The 19848-nt window shown below is 43.9% G+C and overlaps 1 protein-coding gene across 9 annotated transcripts in view; it reads right to left on the bottom strand.

The window, feature by feature from the left end:
- Window positions 1-2233: 2233 nt before the first annotated feature.
- DLGAP4 (DLG associated protein 4) overlaps window positions 2234-19848 on the bottom strand; it is a 90329-nt gene continuing 72714 nt past the window's right edge. For 5 of the 9 annotated variants that reach the window (XM_029222165.1, XM_029222164.1, XM_029222163.1 and 2 more), the window contains 3 exons: window positions 6118-6209; window positions 5075-5230; window positions 3932-4227 (listed from right to left, as the gene is read on the bottom strand). In XM_029222165.1, the coding sequence (XP_029077998.1) occupies window positions 4009-4227; window positions 5075-5230; window positions 6118-6209 (467 nt within the window). In that variant the 3' untranslated portion in view covers window positions 3932-4008. Of the gene's footprint in view, window positions 4228-5074; window positions 5231-6117; window positions 6210-19848 lie in introns of all 9 variants that reach the window. The other 4 variants (XM_029222167.1, XM_029222173.1, XM_029222170.1 and 1 more) reach the window with 4 other exon arrangements.

Here is a 19848-nt window from a genome sequence, read left to right on the forward strand (position 1 = left end):
CTTTTATAAACCCCATTCCAGTGCTGGTGGTAGGAACTTCATCTCAGTTGGTCTGGGGGTCCTCATGGTCTCTGGATCTCAGGCCACTGGTGACAATGGCTTTGTCCTGTTGGCCTGGCCACAAGGCCCCTGAGCCCTGTGCTGCTCCTGGCTACGGCTAAGCCTTCTTTCTCTGCTCTCAGGCTATGGGGTGGGGACTCCGAAAGGCTTGGGGACCCACAAACTTTTGGGGAGCAGGAGGTTTACAGGGGAACCTGGGCCTCCCTGCTCTCTGACCTGCAGTCTCTGGGTGGTTCTCAGGGACCCAGGGACAGTGAACAGTCTCCTTCTCTGCTCCCTTTCCTCTTCCCCAGCACCCTTCAGGAGGGTGCTTTCTGTCTCTGTTTGGCCCTGTTCCCTCAAGGATTGTGCTTTGGAAATGCAGAAAACGAGGACTCACTCCCAGCTTCTCTAGGAAGCTGCTGTCGGCCTTTCCCTGAAATGACAAATGCCTCCCTGATAGAACAGAGTACAGGAGATGGGACATCGTCTAAGCCATCTTCTTGTTCAGACTGTTTAATCTGAGTCATGAGAAAACAGAAATCCAAATTACGTAACATTCTCTAAGATGCTTGGATACTTAAAAAATGTCAATGTCATGAAAAAAAAAAAAGTGGGGAAACTTTTCTGATTCAAGGAGACTAAAGAGACTTGATAACTGAAAGCAGTGAACGATCCTTCACTGGATCCTGGATGGATACAGAGTAAAAGCCATGGAGGACATTCCTCTGGCACTTGGGAGTATGGCCCTGCTTTAGCTGGTATTAATGTCTGGGCACTAAGTGCCCTCCTGGGTAAGGGAGGTGCTCGAGGGTCACTCGTGTGTTAAATTAGAGTAATAGTGGTATTGTGCTCATGTAGGAATGTCCTTATTTTTAGGTGTCGCCTGGTGTATTTGGGGGTGAAGCAGCATGGTATGTGCAGCTTATTTTTAAATGGCTCAAGGTGAGGGGGATGTTTGTGTATGTCCCTGACAGGAACAATGCAAATATGGCAAAATCTTGACAGTTGGTGATTCTGGGTAAAGGACATTAAACTATTCTTTCAACTTGGGGAGGGTGGGCCTCTCCTCTGCTGCACCAGCAGGGCTGGGAGAGGGGGCCCAGGTACTATGATACAGGGAGTGCAGGACCCTCCCTGAGACCCTGATCTAACCCTCAAGGCCCCTCCCCTGCTGCCGCAGAAACACTCAGGCTCTGAAGGGGTAAAAGTGTCCACCCAGTTCCCCGAGGCCCATCAGGAGTAGAGCTGGGCTGCTCGCTGGTCAAGTCCAGCGTGACTGCCTCCTGTGATCACTCACACCTCTGAGTATCTGGCTCAGTGCCCAGGCAACCTGAAACCCATCCACTTACCTTTGAGTCACCCTCAGCCATGTCTCAGGGCAGGGGGTAGGTCCAGGAAGGTGCCAGCCCCAGGAGTTAATCTGAGCCATCCATGGTCACTGGACGCTCAGCCACCACTGCCAGGATCTAGACATGAGGGCACAGCACTCCTAGCGCAGGGGGTCTGGCCCACAGGCTTCAGATGAGCTCACGAGCGGCCCCTCTGGGGAAGGCAGGGCAGCCCGAACAAAGCTCCTGGGAAGGTAGTTCCCCTGGGCTTGAGGTCACCAGCACCTCCGCTGCGCTGTGCCAAGGGAGGAGACCAGGTGCCTGCAGCTCGGCCGGGCCCAAGAACTTTCTGAAACACATGTTCTTACCACCAGACATGGGCACCTACTGTTCCGCCTGCTCTCCCCTGCACCCCATCCCCATCTCCCAAAGCCGGTTAATACCCACTGTCCTTCAGCCTTGACCTGGGTTTGGCGGAGCTGTCACGGGTCCCCACAGCCTCACTGTGCTGCATCTCTTTTTCTACTGTCTGCTGTAGACCGGAACTCACCTATGGCACCTTCCGTGTCTCCCCCCCCCCGGGGCGTGAGCTCTATGAGCAGGGGAGGTGCTCAGGAAGTGCATCCAGTGCATGTAACTGTCAGGGTGCAGGCAGCTGCTGGGGTACCGAGTGCCCCGTCCTGGGTGAAGCGCACGCAGAGCCGGGGTCTACGGAGGGGGCGTGAGTTGTCAGCGTGAGCAGCCCATCTCAGCTCCCACATAGCAACGATGAAGCATTTATTTCTCTGGAGGAAGCTGGTCAGGCAGATGTTACACACTCATCTTTTGGGAAGGGAACCAAGAGCTTAGTTTTCCTGCCGGGGGTCAAAGAGCTGGTGCATGAGAGCGCTGGCGTTACAGTTTGCACTCGTCAGCCTGTCTCCAAGGAGCTGCCACTTGGAAGGGGTCTGGCTGTCTCCTGGGGCATCTACTCCACCTGCCTCATCCCAGCCTGGCCCGCCCCGCTGCAATAACACCATGAGCCGGTGGTGCACGTTACCTCATTTATTCTCACAACATGCCTGTGAGGTAGGGAGGGGCGGGGACTGTCCCCATTTTACAGAGGAGGAAGTTGAGGCACACAGAGGTCAAGTGACTTGCCCAAGGTCACAGACGGCGGCCAAGCTGGAATGGGCCCTAGAGCAGGCCCACAGTTCACCCGGGGCCCCTGTGGCAGGTGCTGGACACGAGGACGTCTCCAGTGCCGCAGCCGTGGCCACAGGAGAGCAGTCGTCGTGCACGGAGCTTGCTGCAGGCCTGGCCTCGCCCTCTCCCTCCCTGCCCCCCACCTCACCCTGCAGGCCTGGGCCATCACAGCTCAGGGCTCATGACACCCTGGGAGTGGGGCTGGGGAGCAGGGGAGAGAGAAGGATGACCGGGGTAAAAAAATAGAAAACTCAGAGGCCAGGCAGATGGGCCCATGGCCGGGGAGCGGGGGGCAGGTGAGAGACAAAAAAAGGGGGAGCTGCTTACACACAAGGTATATATTTTTACACACACGTGTACACACACCTAGATATAGTACATGTAAAAATATATGCTATTCACACACCCGCCTCCTGCCAGGTGCCCCCGAGAGCCAGCGGTGGCGCTGGTGGGCATGGGTGAGCAGAGGGGCGTTTGTTAAATATACACTCTAAGGTCTATGTGCATATGTACACATACGTACAGACACAGCCGCCCGCCCCTCGGGTACTGTACACAGGCTCGGCCAGGGACACATGACCCCTGGAAAATGGGGTCCCTCTCTTGAGTGGCCCCTGCAAGTCACTCTAGGTCATACATTTTGCTGAAGGAAGAAGGGGCTGGAGAGAAGAAAAAGGCGGGAGTCTGGAGTGTGGTAAGCTGTGGTTTTTATCTCATTCCCACCCCCACCCCCCAAAGACTTCAGCCCTCCTTATGGTCTCAGAGAGGCGAGTCACCCACCTGACGCTGCCTAGGGCTGGCAGATCACAGTGGGAGGGCTGCTTCTGCTGAGAGGAACCTGTATTTGCGTGCGCGTGTGTGAGCACTCGGTGGGGGAGGGGACGCGTGTCCATCTCTCTATCCTCTGGGCTCACCCACAAAAAAGGCTGAGAACCAGAAAGCCGATAGTCAGGATGGTGACCCCTGTGTGAGCTCTTAAGGGAAAAGAGAAAAACATAAGAATGAAAACTCCAAGGTCAGAGCTGGGGTAGCCAGGAAAAGGAGGAAGGACATGGCAGGTGCCCAAGGCTGCCCTTGGGCTGTCGTCATCTTGTAAACAAGCTAGTTTAAGTTCTCATTAGATAGAGCAAGTAAAAAGACCGTAGTCTGGAGGGCGGGCCGGGGCGTTGCCGAAGTCCATCTATCTAGTCCACCACGGCCAGTAAGAGGAAAAAAAAGTTTTATAGTTTTGTGTTTCTGTTGATTTTTTTGTGAAGTCTTCATAACCTAAAGCTGGGAGGGACCCAAGAAAGCCAAATCGTGAGCCCTTGTATGCGTCAATTTGAAAGTTGGCTCAGGGTCTCTAGACAGAATAACCACACTGAAGGTTGAGAAAATTTTGTTCCTTTCGCATTAAGTTTGTAGGTTTCTTTTTTTAATGACTTAAAATTGTTTTGCTTCCTGCTTCCTGGTCTCAGAGCCGGGTCTGGGCCTCAGGGACATAAATCTCGATGCTGTCCGCGCTCTCCGTGGCTGAGTTCTGCCGCACGGAAGCTGCCCGCTTGGCCGCCAGGAGCCTCTTGCGGGCCTCCTGACGCTGCTTGTCCCCAGCGTCAGAGGCCTTGTCGCGGCTCACTGCCGGCTTGGATTTGGCTGGCTTCTTTGGGACCGGAGGGGGTAGTTTCTTCTCTTCCTTTAGTGAGACAGTGAGGAGAGAAGAAAAATAAAATAAAGGTGCCACCTTTTGTGTGGTGCTACCACCCACCGTATGCTGGCAGCTGGAGCCTCCACCCCAGCTTCCCCGCATCGGGCACAAGCAACACACATTTGGAATCAGGAAGCCACAAGAAGCGATGATGGTGGGAATAGCACAAGGCATAGGAGCAAAAAGCAAGCTTACAATCCTAGAATGTTCTAGTAGGAAGGGACAGACAGATCACCTCTTCCCACCCCTGCTCTGAACCACTGAGAGCCTGAAATTCACACAGGAATCATATAGCCAGAGATGGGATTTAAATTCAGGGCCTCCGACTCCCAGGTCACATTTCACATGCTATTCTAGGGGATCAGAACTCACAAGGGCCACAGTCCGGTAACCAATAACCAAAGGGGTCATTGGGTGCCACGGTTTTACAGATGGAAGCCTGAGCCTCAGGGAAGAGGCTGGCCCAGGAGGCAGAATCGGGTCCAGACCCCTGTACTCCTGGCAGCGTGGTCCTAGGAGAAGGACTCATTTTTCTACCTCCAGGGTTCCAACGGCTGTGTCTACGCTAGTGCTCTGGGCTGTGGGCATGTGTCTCCCACTTTCTGAACATGCAGGGCAGGAAGGCATGCTTCGGGGGGGGCAGCCTCAACTACACAGAGCGAGTGGCATGCTGGACGAGCGCCGAGCATGGACCCCGCACACTGATGGACGTGAGCCCCCAGCTCAAAGACGACACACAGAGAAGGGAGCCAAGCAGCACTGACCGATGTGGCCAGCGTTATTGCCGACCAGGAATTTGTCCCTGGACTTCCCCTCCGCACTGCTCCATGCTCACCTTCCTCTTCTCGGGGGTTTCCACCAGCTGCCAGCTGTTGGCCTTGAGGTGGTAGAGTTCATCAAACTTCATGCTGATGTCCTCGATGGACAGCTGCAGCAGGTCCCAGAACCCTGCCAGGTCCTGGGCTGTTGGACGTGGGTTGGCATCAGGGTTCTGTGGGACAGACGGGGATCAGTGGGGCAAGGAGGGCAGAGGCTTGTCCTGCACCCCATCCCAAGTACTGTCTCCTAGCTCTGCCAGCCCTGGTTGGCTTCTCTTGAGGCCTGGTCTTACTCTCCTGTTCCCAGGGTCAGGTCAGTATCTGTATGAGCGAATGAACCCAGTTCCTGATTACTGCTGGCCCTGATGGTGGAGAGCTTTGGGAGAGAGAGAGTCCTATCATGAGAGTGGGTCCTGCACACACATGGGGACTGAGGCCTTCGCCACCACTGAAGGGCTACAGGGAGGAGGCAGGATCACTCCCAGGTGGGTGTGATTCCAGAATCCGTGTGGTTTCTAGCCCATCATTCTGTTCTCTGACAGCACAGTCCTCATCAGGACTTCCCCAGTGAACACCCAAACCCCTACCGGTCCTAGAGACAAACACTCGCCACTGTCCTCCACCCCTGGGGGTTACACCACCCCTGCCAGATGGAAAGAGGCCTCCACAGGAAAAGCTGCTGCCTAGCGGCAAGGGTGAAGGAGAGGGAAACCCACCAAGTGTCATGGTGGTTATTTCTTTAGTTCTTACCTTGACTGTCTTCTTAGATATAGAGTATGTTGTATATAAATAAATCAGTGCCAACTGATTTTTAACTTTCATGTGGCTGTTTTTACATAGAGTTCACTTTTCTATTTCAGAAGGTAGTAGAGCTCTGAAAGGACCATTCCTGGCCCTTTTCCTGTGCTAGGCACTGACACACACCACTGTCATCTGTCCAATGCCATGAGGAAGCAGCACCTTCTCCATGTTAGAGAGGAGGTCACAGAGGCTTAGAGGCTAATCCAGCTGGGGGATCTGGCTAGAAGACCCACTGTGGAGGAAGAAGAATCACACTCACCAAGTTTTGCTCACAGAGGCCCCGGAACTGCTGGAATTTCTGTGACATCAGTAGCTGGGCACTGCCCACAGCACTGAGGACCTTCCCTAAGACTGAGAAAGAGAAGGTGGGAAAAGACTGAGCAGAGCACAGGGTCTGCTGGGGTGGAACACAGGATCAGGGTCATGGCTTCCACCTCCCCTCCCCGCATTAGGACACCAATCATTATTTGGTGATGGCAGTCAGTCTTCATTTTATTTACACATTAACCCACTCTCACTGTGAAAAATGCAAACCAGACACATAAAGTGAGCCCCATCCCCTAGTTGCTAAGGACATTTTATGGCAATAAATTTAAAAACTAAGTTTAAATGAAAAAAATTTTCAGGAAAACATAAATTACTATCATAGACTCAAGAAGAAATAGAAAATCTGATTAGGCCAATAACTGTTTTAAAAAACTGAAGCAGGAGTTAAAAATCTTCCCCAGAAAAAGGAACCAGGCCTATGTAGTTTTACAGGTGTGGTTTTACAAAACCTTCCAGGAATAGATAATCCTTGTTTTATACATTCAAATTCTTCCTGAGAGTAAATAAACAGAAAATGACAGCAAATTTCAGGAGCCAAGAGAACAGAGGACATGCCAAGAATAGGGCACTTTCATTATGAACATAAAAGTCTTAAAGCAAAGAGAATCCAACAGAAGAGTTCACCATGAAGTGTTCAGCCCAGGAAAACAAGGCTGAAATCTTTTAGTGTGATTTCCAGTTTTAAAGTGGTGGCAGGAAAACGGTACTACCTCCTAGCCCCCTTAGAAATCACTGAAAAGCAAAACAGTATAAACAAGAAATAAAAATGCAAACTGTCTCCTGACAGAACTCTCGAACGTAGTATATGAGGAAGGCTGCCACATGCAGAGATAGCCACACAAGGAGGATTCTTGGGATTGAAAGGCTCAGATAAAGGTGGCAGTTCTGAGTTCTCAAATGTAGCATAACTTGAGAGGAGAAGCCAATAATCTCTTATTTGAAATAAAAAGGGGGTGTGGACTGCAGCAGGAGCATTCCTGGACCTGGTTCAGCATCAAAGGTGGGGGGCAGGGGGACGAGGACGAAACTGCATGGTAACCGCCCTCTAGTTGCCTGGGGAGAACACTAGGCTGAAGAACACACCCTGCACCCATCACCATGCCTGAGGAATTCCTGCCAGCCTGGGACACAGTCCTGGCTCCTCTCCCACAGTGGTCTACTTACAGCAGCTCATGAAGGAGGAATTCCACCTCATTCAGAAATTAGTTATTAAAAAGGAACCAACACAGGAGCTAAACATGTTATAGGAGCAGTAAATGGCAGATGCACACTCACCAGAAAGTTGTTGCCAGAGAGCAGATGAAAAGTGTGACATTTAGCCACAAATATTTAAACAGTAGTTCAAAGCAGAGATAAGGTACTCTGAAAAGAGATGCAAGACAATGGAAGGGGATAAAACATGAGCTCTGGAACTAGTGCAAGAGAAAAATCAGGCATCACAGAAACAAGGGCCATGATGGACACAGCACAAAGAATAAACCCTGATGAAAACCAATAAGGACAAGGAGGACAGGAGTGAAAAAGCTCCTGGCACAAAACACTTGCACTGCTAGAATAACAAGACAAGGCGTCTTAAATGAATAGCTAAGCTGCTGGGGATAAAATGACCCCCCACCCGCAGAAGGTAGTGGGTATATGTGCCTGGCTTGGTCTAAAGTAGGATAGGAGGGCTTCCCTGGTGGTGCAGTGGTTAAGAATCCACCTGCCAATGCAGGGGATGTGGGTGCGATCCCTGGTCTGGTAGGACCCCACATGCCGCGGAGCAACTAGGCCCGTGCACCACAACTACTGAGCCTGTGCTCTAGAGCCCGTGTGCCACAACTACTGGAACCTGCGCACCTAGAGGCTGTGCTCTGCAACAAGAGAAGCCACAGCAATGAGAAGCCTGCGCACGGCAATGAAGACTAGCCTCTGCTCGCTGCAATTAGAGCAAAGCCCGCACACAGCAACAAAGACCCAATGCAGCCAAAAATAAAATAATTAAAAAAAAAAAAAGTAGGATGGGAATAAGAGGAAAAGTCTCTCCTGAGAATTCCTAACCATAAGACTGCACTTAGGTACCTTATTTTTTAAGAAATAAAGGAAGCAACTAGATGTATTAAAAAGATGAGACTGTTTTTAAAAAAGTGACTGAGAGACATGGAGGCGAGAGGGAGACTTAAAATACATCTATCAGAGTTCTAAAAGGACAGAGAGAATGGAAGAAAAGAAATTTATTCAGAGAGATGATTCAGAATATGAATAAAGGAACCATCCCAAACTCATTTTATGAAGCTAGATAACCTTGGTACTAAAACAGGACAAGGATGAGAAAGGAAAATCACCAGCCAAGTAATCCTGCCTTTGAAGAAAGGCAAAATTATTAAATCAGATATTAACAAAAGTACAACAGTGTACTAAAATAATATAACTCAGCTGGGTTTATTCTGGTAATACAAGACTGATTCAACATTAGAAAATTCTAATGACTTCTGATTCTGACTATGAAAAACCAGTTACTATCAGACAAACTGAACCCTCCCACCAAGAAAAATTAAAAAAAAAAAAACCTAAATAAAATACCAAAAACAACAAAAAAATCTTTCAAGGTATTAAAAAATTACCGAGGCAACCAGAATTTGAGAGACTAAGATGTCAGTGAGAACGGAAACTATACTCAGCCAAGTCTGATATTCTGTGCCGCCTTCGACCCCACGGCGTCTCCCAGCTTATAAGCAGCGCAAGGCTGAGGGGCTAGGAAGCCAAGCAGAAAGTGGTGGTTCAGAGCCTGAGAAGCTAAGCAGAACTTGTGGCAGTTCCATGGGGACAGGGAGCCCAAAACTGGAATTCGGAGCTACCAGAGCAGACAGGACTTGGGGGAAAGTGCATCAGGCTGAGCAAAGCTTCCAGCAGTCTTAAGATGGGGGAGAAACAAAAATTGGAGCTCAGTGTCTGCCAAGGAGGAAGGGCTTGGAAATACCCCAGGCTGTCACAAAACCCAGCTCTGAACCAGCTCAATCCCATATTAGATTAAGTTGGTCTGGTCCTGCTCTAATTGTCTGCAAGAAGCAAAAGTAAATTCATTCTCAAAGAATAGAAAATCGTCTTCAAAAAAAAAGAAGAAAAGAAAATCATCCTGAGCTTCAAGTTATCTCTGTAGCTTTCGCATACAGTCTCTGGCATTGAATAAAAATTACCAAGCATGCCACGAGGTAGGGCCAAATGACTGCACACCAAAAGAGAAAAATCGGCAAAAAGTAAAAGAACTGTAGGGGATGTAGAGGTATAGGACCAGGGCTTTAAAATGACTGTGAATATGTCCCAGAAAATATATGACATGATGAGGAATTTCAGCAAAGAACCAGAAATCTATCAAAAAGAATCAAATGGAAATTCTAGAACTAAAAAATAGAGTAACTGAAATTAAGACTGCAATAGACTCTTCAATAAGTGGTGCTGGGAAAACTGGACAGGTACATGTAAAAGTATGAGATTAGAGCACTCCCTAACACCATACACAAAAATAAGCTCAAAATGGATTAAAGACCTAAATGTAAGGCCAGAAACTATCTAACTCTTAGAGGAAAACATAGGCAGAACACTCTATGACATAAATCACAGCAAGGTCCTTTTTGACCCACCTCCTAGAGAAATGGAAATAAAAACAAAAATAAACAAACGGAACCTAATGAAACTTCAAAGCTTTTGCACAGCAAAGGAAACCATAAACAAGACAAAAAGACAACCCTCAGAATGGGAGAAAAAAATTGCAAATGGAGCAACTAACAAAGGATTAATCTCCAAAATTTATAAGCAGCTCATGCAGCTCAATAACAAAAAAACAAACAACCCAATCCAAAAATGGGCAGAAAACCTAAATAGACATTTCTCCAAAGAAGACATACAGATTGCCAACAAACACATGAAAGAATGCTCAACATCATTAATCATTAGAGAAATGCAAATCAAAACTACAATGAGATATCATCTCACACCGGTCAGAATGGCCATCATCAAAAGATCTAGAAACAATAAATGCTGGAGAGGGTGTGGAGAAAAGGGAACACTCTTGCACTGTTGGTGGGAATGTGAATTGGTACAGCCACTATGGAGAACAGTATGGAGGTTCCTTAAAAAACTACAAATAGAACTACCATATGACCCAGCAATGCCACTACTGGGCATATACCCTGAGAAAACCATAATTCAAAAAGAATCATGTACCAAAATGTTCATTGCAGCTCTATTTACAATAGCCCAGAGATGGAAACAACCTAAGTGCCCATCATCGGATGAATGGATAAAGAAGATGTGGCACATATATACAATGGAATATTAGCCATAAAAAGAAACGAAATTGAGCTATTTGTAATGAGGTGGATAGACCTAGAGTCTGTCATACAGAGTGAAGTAAGTCAGAAAGAGAAAGACAAATACTGTATGCTAACGCTTATATATGGAATTTAAGAAAAAAAAAAGTCATGAAGAACCTAGGGTTGAGACAGGAATAAAGACACAGACCTACTAGAGAATGGACTTGAGGATATGGGGGGGGGGGAAGGTAAGCTGTGACAAAGCAAGAGAGAGGCATGGACATATATACACTACCAAACGTAAGGTAGATAGCTAGTGGGAAGCAGCCGCATAGCACAGGGAGATCAGCTCGGTGATTTGTGACCACCTGGAGGGGTGGGATGGGGGGGTGGGAGGGAGGGAGACACAAGAGGAAAAAGATATGGGAACATATGTATATGTATAGCTGATTCACTTTGTTATAAAGCAAAAACTAACATACCATTGTAAAGCAATTATACTCCAATAAAGATGTAAAAAAAAAAAAGACTGCAATAGGTTTAATAGATTGGTTACAGCTGAACTATAAAATAATCCAGTAGAAAATATCCAGACTGAGGTCCAGAGGAAGAAAAAAAAAAGGGAAAATACAGAAGAGAGAATGAAGAAGCGTAAGATGTGGCAGTCTAAAATATGTGTAATTGGAGTCCACAAGTAGAGAAGAAATAACATGGAGCAGAAATCTGAGGAAATGATGGCCAAGACTTTTCTGAAACTGATGAGTTATTAAGGCTGCAGATTCAAGAAACCCTGTGAGCATCAAGTTGGAAAAATACAAAGAAAACCATACCTAGGTATCACAGTAAAATGGATAAATTAACTCAAACACAGGAGAAGAAATCTTAAAAGCAGACAAAGGGGAGAAAACAAATTATTCTTCAAAGAAGCAGAAGGAAGATTGACAGTTGACTTTTCAATAGAAAGGCTGGAAACCAGGACATAAAGACATATTTATAAATGTTGAAAGGAGATCAATACGTACCTATAATTCTATACTTAGCAAAAATACTGTTCAGGGACTTCCCTGGCAGTCCAGTGGTTAAAGACTCCTCACTTCCGCTGCAGGGGGCACACGGGTTTGATCCCTGTTCAGGGAACTAAGATCCCACATGCCGCAGCCGAAAGAGTAAATAAAATAAATTTAAAAATAATAACAAACAAAAGCCTGCCTCCTTGAGGACAGCTTTAAAAAAATACTGTTCAAAAAAAGAGGGAGGGCTTCCCTGGTGGTGCAGTGGTTGAGAGTCCGCCTGCCGATGCAGGGGACACGGTCTGGGAAGATCCCACATGCCGCGGAGTGGCTGAGCCGGTGAGCCATGGCCGTTGAGCCTGCGCGTCCGGCGGCAACGGGAGAGGCCACAACAGTGAGAGGCCTGCGTACCGCAAAAAAAAAAAAAAAAAAAAAAAAAAGGGAAAAATACATTTTGAGATAAATACTGCATTAAAATAAATACTAAAGGGAGTTCTTCAGGCAGAAGGAAAATGATCCTAACTAGAAGCAAAGAAATAAAGGAGAGAAGAGTACCAGAAAGAGTAAATATGTGGGTAATACTGATTGTATAAAACAAAAAATAATGTCTTGTGGCATTTAGAACATATATATAGAACTGAAATACTTAACAGCAATAGTACACAGGTTAGGAGGGGGATAAAATGATCTAAGGTCCTTGCATCATCTGTGAAGTGGTAAAGGTACTAATTTAGTCTTTACAAAGTCAGGGATGCAGGTTGTAATCTTGAGAGTAACTGTTAATAATAAGCTAACATGAAAAAAGTGGAAATAAATACTTGATTAATCCAAAAATAAGGCAAGAAAGGAGAAAAAACTATCAATAAAATTTACCACATTACAGATTAAAAATTATCTAAATAGATACACTAAATTTCATTAAATTCAACAATTTTCTTAACCAGAATAAGCGTATCTCCAACAGACCTATAGTAAACATCATACTCAATGGTACAAAGTTAAAAGCAATTCCTTATTTACAAATAAAGTAAGAATACAGCAAGATTTCTAGATACAAGATCAATAGAAAGGCCAAGAGCATTTCATCAACAATAAACAGAAAATACAGTAACAAAAAATACCACTTACAAAAAAAAAAAAATACCACTTACATCCCTCCAAAATTAAAATATTAATCTAACAAATCTTCAAAAAATATGTAAAACTTTTATGTGGAAAATATAAAATTTAAATGTAAGACACTAAAGAAGACCTAAATAAATGGAGAGACATAATCATGTTCTTGGATAGAAAAGAATTATTCATAAACATGTCAACTTCCCACCAAACTGATCTACACATTTAATATAATTCCAATCAAAACCTCAACATGGAACTTGAAAAGCTGAGTCTTACAATTTATATGGAAAAGCAAAGAGCCTATGCCAGACACTCTTGAAGAATAGGTTGGGGGAACTTGTCTTTCCAGTTATCAAGACTCATTAGACAGTTATAACAATGAAGAAAGTTAGATTTGGGCCTAGGGATAGACTAATGAACAGAATAGAAAGCTCAGAAATAGATCAACACATATAGGAAACCTGATATTTGTCAGGGCTGTACTGCATATCAACAGGATAAGGATGAACATTTTAATAAATTATTGTCCAATGAGAAAAAATTAACATAGAGCCTTATCTCACTCCATGCAGACAAATTAATTCCAAGGGATCAAGGACTTAAATGTGGAAGACAACTCGAAAACTTTACAAGTAAACGGTAAAATATCTTTTTGACTTTGGGAGAAGGATGGATTTCTTAACATACAAAAAAGTATAAACCATAAAGGAAAAGATTGATAAATTTACATTAAAATTATCCATTCATTCAAAAGATACCATAAAGAAAATGAAAAGATGAGTTGCAAACTGGGAGAAGACATTTACAATACATATAACTGACAAAGGTTCCAGAATCTAGATATGTAATGATCACCAATGAGGCAATTAAGAAAAAGACCACTTAATAGAAAAATGAGCAAAACATATGAACAGGCATATTTCACAGAGGAGGAAACATAAATGGCTAATATGTGAAAAGATGCTCCATGCCATTAGTAACCAATGAAATGCAAATTATAACCACTATTTTATAACTGGATTGGGGGAAAGAAAAAACCTATTACATACTAAGTGTAAGCAAAGATGTAGAGCAATGGGTACTTTCACACAGTGCTGAGGGACTAATAAATTGGTGTAATCACTGTGGAGAACAATTTGGCATTTCTTATAAATCTGAACATAGGCATACTCTGTGACCCAAACGTTTCCCAGTATATACCTTAGAGAACTCTTATAGAGGAGACATGGTCAAATATGTTCATAATAACCCACAGTTTATATCAACTTAATGGTGTGAGACTGAATAATTTATCCCTGAGATCAGGAATGAGACAAAAACAAGGATGCCCCTGCTCTTGTCACATCTATTCAACTTTGTGTTGGAGCCAGGGCCATTAGGCAAAAAACAAAATAAAAGGAATCCAGGCTGGAAAGAAGAAAGTAAAACAATCTCTATTCTCAGATTAAATACTCTTGTATGTAAAAAATTCTGAAGAATTCCCCCCAAAACAGTGAGGTTGCAGCATACAAGATCAACATACAGAAGTCATTTGTATTTCTATATGGTAACAATGAACATCTGAAAATGAAATTAAGAAAACAATTTCATTTACAATGCCGTCAAACAGAATAAAATACTTAGGAATAAATTTAACAAAAGAAATGTAGGACTTGTCCACTGAAAATTACAAAACATTATTGAAAGAAAATTTCAAAAACCTAAGTAAATGGAAAGATAGCCCACGTTCATGGATCAGAAGACTTTAAAGTAAGATGGCAACACTCATCAAATTGAATTACTGATTTTTTTTTTTGAATTACTGATTTAACACAATCCCTATTAATAAAATCCCAGCTGCCTTTTTTGCGGAAACCGACAAGCTGATTCTAAGATCCATATGGAAATGCAAGAATGAAATATGAACTTTAGAACTTCATTTAGTGAGAACCTGAGAGCTGGCAATAAACTTCTTTTATTTTTATTTAAAAAGTAAAGCTGGAGGACTCACACTTCCCAATTTCAAAGCTTATTACAAAGCTACAGTAATTACGACAGTGTGGTACTGGCATAAGTACACACATGTACATCAATGCAATGGAATAGAACTGAGTCCAGAAATAAACCCTTAAATAAATCACTTGACCATAAATAAACCCTTACATTTATGGTCAACTGATTTTTGACAAGGGTACCAAGACCATTCAATGGGGAAAGAAGAGTCTCCCTAACAAATGGTGCTGGGACAACTGGATATCCAAATGTAAAAGAATGAAGGTGGACCAATACCTCACACCATATACAAAAATTAACTCAAAATGGATCACAGACCTAAATGTAACAGCTAAAGCTATAAAACTCTTGAAGGCAAACAGGAGTAAATCTTTACAATAATGGATTAGCAATGGCTTCTTAGAACTAACACCAAATGACAAGCAACAAGAGAAAAAAAAAACCAATTGAACTTCACTAAAATTGAACTGCTGTGTTTCAAAGAATACATAATAGCCAAGAAGTGGAAACAACTGATGAACGTATAAGCAAAATGCAATATATCCATACAATGGAGTATTATTCAGCAATAAAAAGGAGTGAAGTGCTGAAACATGCTACAACATGGATAAACTTCAAAAACATTATGCAAAGTGAAAGAATCCATACATAAAAGACCACGTATTGTATGATTCCATGTACATGAAGTGTTCAGAATGGGCAAATCTATAGAGATGAAGCATATTAGTGTTTTAGAGGGATACAGCATGATGGCTAAATGGGTACAAGGTTTCTTTTTGGGGTGATGAAAATGTTCTAAAATTAGGTAGCAGGGATGGTTGCACAGCTCTGTGGATGTGCTAAAAACCACTTTAGCTGTTTTGTATACTTTAAAGGGGTGAATTTTATGGTACATAAATTACAACTCAATACTGTTATAAAAAATTATTCACAACCAAAAACTAGAAACAACTCAAGTGTTCATCAGTGGAATGGATAAGCAATGGTATATTCATATTCATACAGTGGAACGTGGCATCAGTGAAAAGAATGAACTACAGGTACACGCATTAATATGGATGGATCTCAAAAACAAGGCTGAATCAAAAAAGGCAAGCCTCAGAAGAATACATACACTGTGCTTCTATTAATATAAATTTCAAAAACAGGCAAAACTAAACAGCATATTCCTTAGGGTCACACATATATGTGGTACAAGTATAAAGAAAAGCAAGGGTATAATTAACACAAAATTCAGGATAGTGCATTCTGCCATGGCAGAAAGAAGGTGATGTCTCACTGGGTTCAAAGACACTGGTAATATTCCATTTTGTAAACTAGCTGGTGCGTACAGGAGTGTTCTTTTTATTATTTTCCTTTACTCTGTTGACTCTTTGCATGTATATTTCACAATGAAAATAAAGGTTAAGAAGAATGAGAGCAAAATAAATATTTTCAGCTAAATAAAAAGAGTTAATGCCAGCTCTCAGGTTCTCACTAAAGAAAGTTCTAAAGGATGAACTCAGCAAAGAAGAAAATGATCCAAGAAGGAAGATCTGAGATAAGAAAGGGTGAGCAAAGAAAATGATAAACATATAATTATTATTTATACATGTATTTATTTAGATTTATCTGTAATTATATAATTGAAAATTATATAATAATTTGTGAGGTTTTAAACCATAAGAAAACAATTAGATAAATCATATTTTAAGGTTCTTGCGTTGTTTGGGAGAAAGGTAAAGATGTTGAGTAACTTAAAGTTTTAAGCGTTCAAAGAACAGAAATACAGTGTGTAACTTCTGTGGCAGATATGGCTAGTTGTCCCCAGTGTTTGTTTCTCCTTCTCCCTCAGAAGTAGAACCTTTTTTTTTCTTCGTGTCAAACAGCAACTTTTTTCAGATGAAATAAAACACAGAAATTTCTCAGGCATACTGTGAATTTTCCAAGACAAAGTATTGTCAAATGGAAAATATGAGGTATGGTATGCAAGGTATTAGAATCACAGAACAAGTTACACTAGCATCGGGACTGGAATAAGGACTTCTGCTGTTAGTGTGATGTCATATCTCTATGATGTGCACACTCTATCTACCAAGCACTGCACAGGCGTCGGAAAACAAGTGATCTGTGGGGACCTGTGGTTTTTAACTTGGGCACATGGCAGCCCGAACTCAGGCATTTCCTAGGCTACCCTTGCAACGAGCTGTGAGTAGCTTGGTCAAAGCGGGGGAAGTGGAAGTGGTGTGCGGGGCCGGCTTCCTCTTTTTTGCAACTGGTTCCTTTGCTGCTGGAATGCACTTGGGGTTCTGGAATCCAGCAGCCACTTGGAAAAATGAAAAGATCTTGTGAATGGAAGCCAATTATGACATCAAACCTCAAGAAGAAAGCAGCCTGGGGCTCCAGCATTACTATCTCAGACATTCTTGAATGTGAGAGAAATAAAGAGTCTTGTTCAAACCACTTTTCTTTTTTTTTTTAAATGTTATTTATAGGCAAACCTAATCCCAATTAACACAGCCTCAAAATAGCAAAGGGAATGGAGAGAGAGGTGTGTTAATGCAAAAGAAAGCAAGAAAAGAGAGAGGAGTAAAAGAAACCTCAAAAAAGTAGAATGGGTCTTCCCTGGTGGCACAGTGGTTAAGAACCTGCCTGCCAATGCAGGGGACACAGGTTCGAGCCCTGGTCTGGGAAGATCCCACATGCCGCGGAGCAACAAAGCTCGTGCACCACGACTACTGAACCTGTACTCTACAGCCCACAAGCCACAGCTACTGAGCCTGCGTGCCACAACTACTGAAGCCCATGCACCTAAAGCCCATGCTCCACAAGAGAAGCCACCACAATGAGGAGCCCATGCACCGCAACAAAGAGTAGCCCCCGCTCGCCGCAACTAGAGGAAGCCCGCACACGGCAACAAAGACCCAATGCAGCCAAAAATAAATAATAAATTAAACAAAAAAAGTAGAATGAAGAGCACAAAATAACGTGGTAGGAATAAATCCAAACAGTGAAATCCCATTGTAAATGGATGACATTTTCTACTTCTGAAATAAAAATCAACACACTGAACAAAACACAAAATCCAGGTATATGCTGATTATAAGAGACATTATGAGGCACATGAAAATTGAAAGTAAAAGGATGGAAAGCAGTGTACCAGATGAACACTAACCAAAGGAAAGCTGGTACAGCAACACTTATAACACATAAAATAAGACTTTGAGGCAAAACACAAACAGACATCCAGAAAAATAGGGAGAGTAGATCACTAAACATTCACCAGGAATATTACATTCTAGCCTTGATGCGTCTAAGATATCTTCAAAATAATATAAAGCAAAATTTGACAGAATTTTAAGGAGAAATGGACAAATTCACCATTTTACAGAAAGTGCTGTGATACACATTCCCTAAATACAACACAATTACATTGACGACAAAATAAAAACAAGCTAATCTTTTGGATTAACACCCCCCTGCCCAGTTCTCCCTCTACAGCCTCATCTCAGTGGCCCCTGCGCTCTCCTAGATGACTGTCTCCTAGACGACCGTTTCAGACGCTGCTCCTCAAACCTCCCAATGCCCCCTCCCGCTTTCTCACTCTGCAGTGATAACTCTGCTCTCCCGCTAGAGTGCTCCCCAAACACCTTCCTCCTATCACTATGGAGGAACTATGTATCCTCTACTTGGGCATTAATTCAGTTCCTTCTCACCTACCTAAGAATATCACTCAACAGTTATCCCCTTTCTCTACTGCATGATGAATTTCCCCTTCCCTACAAGTTCATTCTCAACAATACAGAAACATGCTTGTATCGTTCCATTTAAAAATAAAAAGAACAACAAAAACTCCAGCCCTCCCCCTTTGACCCATATATCCCTTCATTTCTCTGCTCCCATACAGAAAAATTCATCAATGGAGTTGTCTATACTTGTGGTCTCCCGGTCACTCCTATTTTCTCTTAATCCTTCTCCAATCAGGCTGTCCCTCCCTCGGCTCCCCACCATCTCCAAAGCAGACCAGCTCTTCAAGTCTGTAATGACCTTGCATGTGTAAGTCTGACCTGCAGTGTCCTTCAGAAAAGCATTTGACACGGTTGATTCTCTCTTCTTGAGAATTCTCATCTCATTTGGGAACTGCCTATACTTATGATGACTCCCAAATTGATCTCCAACCTGGACCTCTCCCCAGACTCATATACCAACTGCCTGCTTCACCTCTCCACTCTGATACCTAATAATGTGTATCAAATTAAACATGTCTAAAACTGAACTCCTGACTTTTCTCCTAACATTTACACTAGTCTTCCCTATCGCAGTGGCAATGCCATCCTTTCCGTCACTCAGACTCCAAACCATTTTGGACTCCTTTCACTCTTACTCCATATCCAATCCATCAGGAAATCCTGCTCTGCCTTCCAAGTATACCCAGAATCTGACCCCTCCCTTAAATGCTCCATGGCCACCACCATCTCCTCTTTCCCAGATTATGCTACTTCCTCCTAACTCATTTCCCAGCTTCCACTTGTGCCCCTCCCCCCACTCTCTTCTGAACAGAGAAACTAGATTAATCCTGTAAGAAAGAATGTCACATTGCACTCTCCAACACATTCTCTTTTGGAAATCAAAGCCAAGCCTTTGACACCTCTGAGGCCCCACCACACGGACTCCATTCCCCACCTCTCTCTGCTCACTCCTGCAGCTACACTGGCCGCCTTCTCCAGCCCTAGAAGACGTCAGGCGCTTGCCCACCACGGGAGTTCTCTGATCTCCAGAGCTCTAAGACTTCTCTCTTCCTTCCTTCAGGTTTCTGCTCCAAGGTCACCTTATCTGGGAGGCCTTCGCTGACCACACTGTGTGGGGCAGCAACACTGCCCCCAGCCAGGCAGCACTCTTCATCCTGCTCTTACTGTGCTTTGTTTTCTCTGTTGCATGTCCAACCACCTTGCATATTATATGTTTACTTGGTTATTTTCTGTCTCTCCCTGTGAGAATGTAAGCTCCACGAGGGCAGGGACCTTGTGTTGTTCTGCTACATCCCCAGAAGCTAGAATAGTGCCTGTACAGTATACGGTAGGAACTCAGTAAATACTCACTGAGTGAATGAAGGTCAGGACCAAGGGAGGAATGCTGCTTTCTTCCCACTATCGCACAATGTCCTGACACTCTTGCAGTTAGACAAGGTATGCATGAGACACAGTAAGATTAGAAAGAGAAACACAGGGCTTCCCTGGTGGCGCAGTGGTTAAGAAATCACCTGCTATTGCA

This window comes from Monodon monoceros, unplaced genomic scaffold (genome assembly GCF_005190385.1).
Source record: "Monodon monoceros isolate NGI ecotype Baffin Bay Population unplaced genomic scaffold, NGI_Narwhal_1 Super_Scaffold_13, whole genome shotgun sequence".
NCBI classification, from domain to species: Eukaryota; Metazoa; Chordata; class Mammalia; order Artiodactyla; family Monodontidae; genus Monodon; species Monodon monoceros.